Source organism: Mirounga leonina, unplaced genomic scaffold (assembly GCF_011800145.1).
Source record: "Mirounga leonina isolate KUSES-001 unplaced genomic scaffold, KU_Mleo_1.0 Mir_200, whole genome shotgun sequence".
In the NCBI taxonomy this organism is placed as follows: domain Eukaryota; kingdom Metazoa; phylum Chordata; class Mammalia; order Carnivora; family Phocidae; genus Mirounga; species Mirounga leonina.
The window spans coordinates 26,517,528-26,523,046 of record NW_023270503.1 but is presented as its reverse complement, the minus strand read 5'-3'; the positions used below and the strand labels follow the sequence as shown (position 1 = coordinate 26,523,046).

The following is a 5,519-nucleotide window of genomic DNA, read 5'->3' as shown; positions in this document are numbered from 1 at the left end:
CTTCCTCACTGACAGCATTATCCTGGTCTGGTACCTTCCAACTCCCAGCCCCAGAGGGTCACATTAGAGATTTCTAGATAGTGGTATAGTTACATGACAAAGTTTTCTTTAATTTTTTTTGCTTACAAATGAAAAACAAGTCATCAAAGAAAAAGTAGAAGATAAAAGTGTTAAGAAGAAAATTAACAATTTCCTTAAGTCCATCAACCAGAAATAATTACTATTAATATGTCAATATTTTTAATTTATATAATTAAATGTCAATATAATTAATATTTGTAATTTCAATATTTCTTGCATAATTGAGGCTACACTGTATATTGTTTTGTATGTAAGTATAAATTTTTTACATACAAGAGCTCTGTTATCAATTCCAGCAGTGATTCCTGAAGGTCTATATCCATTCCAGACACATGTTTGTTCTTTAAAAACAGGAAATCTACCAATATTTTCAAGTCTAAGAAATAAGATGAGAACACAGTCTGAGTGTCTTGAGGATTCTATTTGTGCCCCCAATCATTTTTTATAACAACTGATCACACTAGTGGATTTTACCTTGATTTCCCAGGTTAAGATTCCATTCTTCTGTAATTTTCTTATATCTCGATTGAACCTGTGACTAAATCTTTTTTCACAAGGAATGCTGCAAATATTGTAGGCATGATAAGACCCACAGATGGGGAAGAGTGAAACCTAGATTACTCCATGTCAAGGTTCACATGGCAACTGCTCTCTGGAAGGAACTTCAGTATCTGTAAACATAGATGATGCCTATAAGGACAGAATCAGCAGGGATGATTCAGGAGGAAAGAGCAGATGGAGTGAGAGTCAACACATTCAGTTTAGAATCTGAACCAAGATAATTCATACAAAGGAAGACAGCCAAGATGTGATGGGGGAAGGGTTAATGAGATAAATCCTAATCTATCAGGCAAAGGAAACAACGTTTTCCATCCAGCTTCGAAAATATAATTACCTAATTTAACAATTGCTTACTTATTAGGGTAAGCAATAACAAGAATAGAGCTCCCTCAGCAGGATATAAAGGGGAACCTGGAGCAGGAAAACTTCCAGATTCAAGGAATACTCTCCTGGAAACCCACCCAGAACCTCCACCCTCTGACACCATGGTTGACTCCTGTTGTGGCTCTGTCTGCTCTGACCAGGGCTGTGGCCAGGAGACCTGCTGCCACCCCAGCTGCTGCCAGACCACCTGCTGCAGGACTACCTGCTGCCGCCCCAGCAGCTGTGTGTCCAGCTGCTGCCGCCCCAGTTGCTGCCAGACCACCTGCTGCCACCCCTCTTGCTGTGGTTCCAGCTGCTGTGGGTCCAGCTGCTGCAGGCCTAACTGTTGCATCCCTAGCTGCTGCCGCCCCTCCTGCTGCCAGACCACCTGCTGTAGAACAACTTGCTGCCGCCCCAGCTGCTATCGTGGTTCTTGCTGCTGAACATCCTGCTCTAGACTAAAACTTATTTGCCCCCACCCTTCAGTCTAGGAAGAAAGCATCTAAATTTAACAAAACACCTGGCACTTCCTAATGTCATGAACTTACAAACAGACCCATGGACTGATTTAGAAACCTCTAGTCTCTATATTATTTATTCTCTTTTGTAGAAATACCTTATTGCCAGTGAATCAGAATTTATAGTTAGATTCTGCAGTTGTTTTAGGATTCCTAATTCTGATTCCAAATATGAAAGTCTTCAAATGTTCCCCTTCTAGGTTTTTTCTTTTTAATGTTTCTCTATGGAATCCATTTTCATGTAGAATTTCTTTTTTTTTTTTTTTTAAAGTAGGCTCCACACTGGGCTTGGAGCCCCATGTGGGGCTTGAACTCACCACCCTGAGATCAAGACCTGAGTTAAGATCAAGATCAGACACTTAGCCAAATGAGCCACTCAGGCACCCCATCATGTGGAATTTCTTGAGGTTCCCAAATAAAACTTTTTAGCATTGGAAGGTACTAATATTGCTCATCTCTCATTATTTCTTATTAATGAAATGTTCAATGTATATTGCTTTTTGTACGACCCAGTAGTATATGTTCTCAGGGAACCCTACAACAAAAAATTAAATTGGCATTTGCCAATGAGATTTTTATCCAGACCATAATTCAGTTTCAGCAGAAACAAGAAAAGGTTGAAAGGGAGATATTTTTGAACCTAATATGTATAACATGAGAGCTATGGATTACAACTGCTACCAAAAAAAAGAGTCCTTAGTAAATTATAATCCATGAATTTACTTAAACCAATTTAAATAGAGGCTCCATTTTTCTTTAGGCTAATTTTCCCAAGCTTTTTTTATCTGTTCTTCATTGACCACAATGTCACCATCCTAGCAATTTTACTTTTAACATACTGCAACTCATCTCTATTCCTCTAATGTAAGCCAGAATTGAACACATTTTGAGATGTGTTCTGAATGCTCACAGAAGTGAAACTGTATCTTCTTCCTTTTTACATATCACACTTGCATTAATGCATCAGTGTTTCCTTTCAGAGTTTAATGACACTAAGTGTGGACCTGTACTGAGGTTACTATCATGTAAACACCTATGTCTTTTTCATTACAAACTGCTTCAATCTTCTCTTGTAGCAGTCTGGTGGCTATCTGCAGACCAGCAGTTCTTAATCTCTTTTGCTACCCAATACCAGGCATAACATGGGTCATTTTGGTAATAATATTATACCCAGGGAAGAGGTACTGAGGGTAAAAACAACCTTCAGTTGTGTTGGCAGTTCAAATAAATTCTCCCAAGAAATTTAGATATATCTACTCCTCCTCAATCTCATGTGCCATGTTGCATTGGTACCTACTCTTTTAGATCTAAGAAAGGCTCTGAGATTTCAACTTGTTAGATTTAGTCTCTTGTGCAAGGATGTCTAAATCATTTGGAACCATGATTCTGGCATTCAATATATACAATCTCCCCCAACTTCACGGGCTCCAAATCCTTGATGAACATATTTTATACAAAGACTCTCAACAAAGTTGAGATATCCATGGTTCTGTTCTCAGAAAGGCCAGTCCAAGGAAAGAAATGACTACTCAAAAACCATCCTAAAGTTAAAAATGACATATATTTCAAAGAACATAATTCAAAGACAGGATTTTCCAGTGTTCTCCTCCTTCCCTGGGGTCCCTTGATCCTCAAGGGGAAAAATGTATATAAGGAGCCAATCGATGAACTGGCAGTACCCTCATTTTTTTTGAAACACTAGTCAGCTAGTCATTTAGTTGGGAGTTTTGTATCCTTTAAGCTTTTACTCCAACCCTACTATGAATGAATATACAGGTTGATATTGTTTAACCTGGATATTCATCTTTTGTCTCCTTTCTTGGAAATAAAGACCTATAGTGTGAAATCTGATCAACAATTTGAATAATGAAGCAGGAGAATACAAGGCATCTTCAGAGGCCAGCAATTAAAAGAGACAGCAAGATGGGAAGGTATGAATTAGAGTAAAACATGAGGACACTGGGCAGTCTAACTTGGGTTGACAAGTAAAACTTGGAAATAGAGATGAGTCAACATGACCTGATAAAATCAGAAAGATAAGAAATCAAAGTTAGAAGCCCAACAAAGCAGAAGTTGAGGGACCTGAACCTTTAGATACAGCTGGATAGAGAGCTTCTAATTATCTCTGCAGCCAACTGCCCCCAAGAAGTCCTAAAGCTGAGTTCTGGAGAAAAATAAAATACAACCACACATCTGTAAAAGGACCCACAAAACAGCAAGTATGGGCAAGGATGTGGAGAAATCAAAAGCCCTGTATACTGTTGGCTGGGATGCAAGGTAGTGCAGCCATTATGGAAAACAGTATGGGGGGTCCCTAAAAAATGAAAAATAGACCTACTGTGCAAACCAGCAATCCTATTTTGGGTATATATCCAAAAGAAATGAAATCACGATCTTGAGGAGATAACTGCACTCCCATGTTTATTACAGCATTATTCACAATAGCCAAGATATGGAAACAATGCAAATGTCTACTGACAGAAAAATGGATTTAAAATATGTGATATATCCACACAAAGGAATATTACTCAGCCTTAAAAGCTAAGGAAATTCCATGACTGGCAACAATATGGATGGACCTAGAAGACATTAGGCTAAGTGAAGTAAGTCACAGAAGGACAAATAAATACTACATGATTGCACTTCTATGAGGTATCTAAAATACTCAAGTTCACTGGAGCAGAGAATAACATTGTGGTTTCCAGGGGGAATGAGGAAATGGGTAGTTGCTCAATAATATAAAGTTATAATTATACAGGATAAGTTTTAGAGATCTACAGAACACTTTATAGATGCACTCCCCAATGCATCTATAGTTAACAATATAATATGGTGCATTAAAAAACGTATTAAGAGGGTAGATCACATGCTAAGTGTTCTTACCATACACTATACACAGACAAAGAGGACAAAAAAGTATTTTGGAGATGACAGATAATATATATTACCTCAACTGTGGTGTTGCTATTATGGTGTATGCATATGTCCAAACTCAACAAAATGTATATATTAGAACTATGCAGTATTAAAACTGTGTGTTTTAAGTATAACTTAATAAACCTGAAAGAAAACAAGACACATCAAAATTTGTGCCCTAGCTTTACTCCTTGGAACAGTTATTTGTTTCCCATCAGAAAGCCTAGGTGGTAGGCCATGAATCACACTGGGGAGGGGGGGTGAACTAATAATAATATTTTCACACCAGCCATTCCCTATTTCACATTCAAAACTTCCCGGCCCAAATGACCCACAATAAATGAGCCATTAGACTGAAATGCACCCTTATACACCCAGGTCAGAAAAAGAATATGGGCCCATTGGAACCATTATACCCAAAGGGTTGGCATGATATACTCAGTAACTCAGACTACCACATATAACTTATCTAAAGGCAAAAATCAGGTGATAGCTTTCTTTCAGGTAGCTAAAGAAAGACACAACTTCAGAGATGATTCAGGAAGAGCTGACAGGATGAATCATATATCATGAAAACAAAATGTTTCCATCCACCTTCAAAAGTTTAACAAAGAAAACAAACTTGGCTAATTTGATAAGTATCTATTTAATAGGACAAACAATGAAAAGGAAATATTCCTGCATGTTATAATACGAGACAAAGGAAGGTATAAAAGGAAAGCTGGGCATAAATATTTCCAAACTTGAAAACCCAAGCTCGTGGACATCAACTGAGAACCTCCGCCCTCTGACACCATGGTCAACTCCTGTTGTGGCTCCGTCTGCTCTGACCAGGGCTGTGGCCAGGAGACCTGCTGCCACCCCAGCGGCTGCCACACCACCTGCTGCAGGACCACCTGCTGCCGCCCCAGCTGTTGCTAGACCACCTGCTGCTGCCCAACCTGCTCTAGTGCTTCTGCAGCTGAGTATCCTGGCCCGCACCCCGCTGTGTCTTTCATCACACACACAAAGGTGCACCCTATTTGGCTGTCTATATCCTGATTTCCTTATTTACTTTTTGCTTATTTATTATTGATTGAT

The 5,519-nt window shown here is 38.8% G+C and overlaps 1 protein-coding gene across 1 annotated transcript in view; it reads left to right on the top strand.

Annotated features, from left to right (window-relative positions):
• The first annotated feature begins 1,127 nt into the window (after window positions 1-1,127).
• Window positions 1,128-5,519, top strand: part of LOC118024874 (keratin-associated protein 4-12-like) — a 59,547-nt gene continuing 55,155 nt past the window's right edge. The window contains exon 1 of the mRNA XM_035027081.1: window positions 1,128-1,428. Coding sequence (XP_034882972.1) covers window positions 1,128-1,428 — 301 coding nt within the window. The remainder of the gene's footprint in view (window positions 1,429-5,519) is intronic.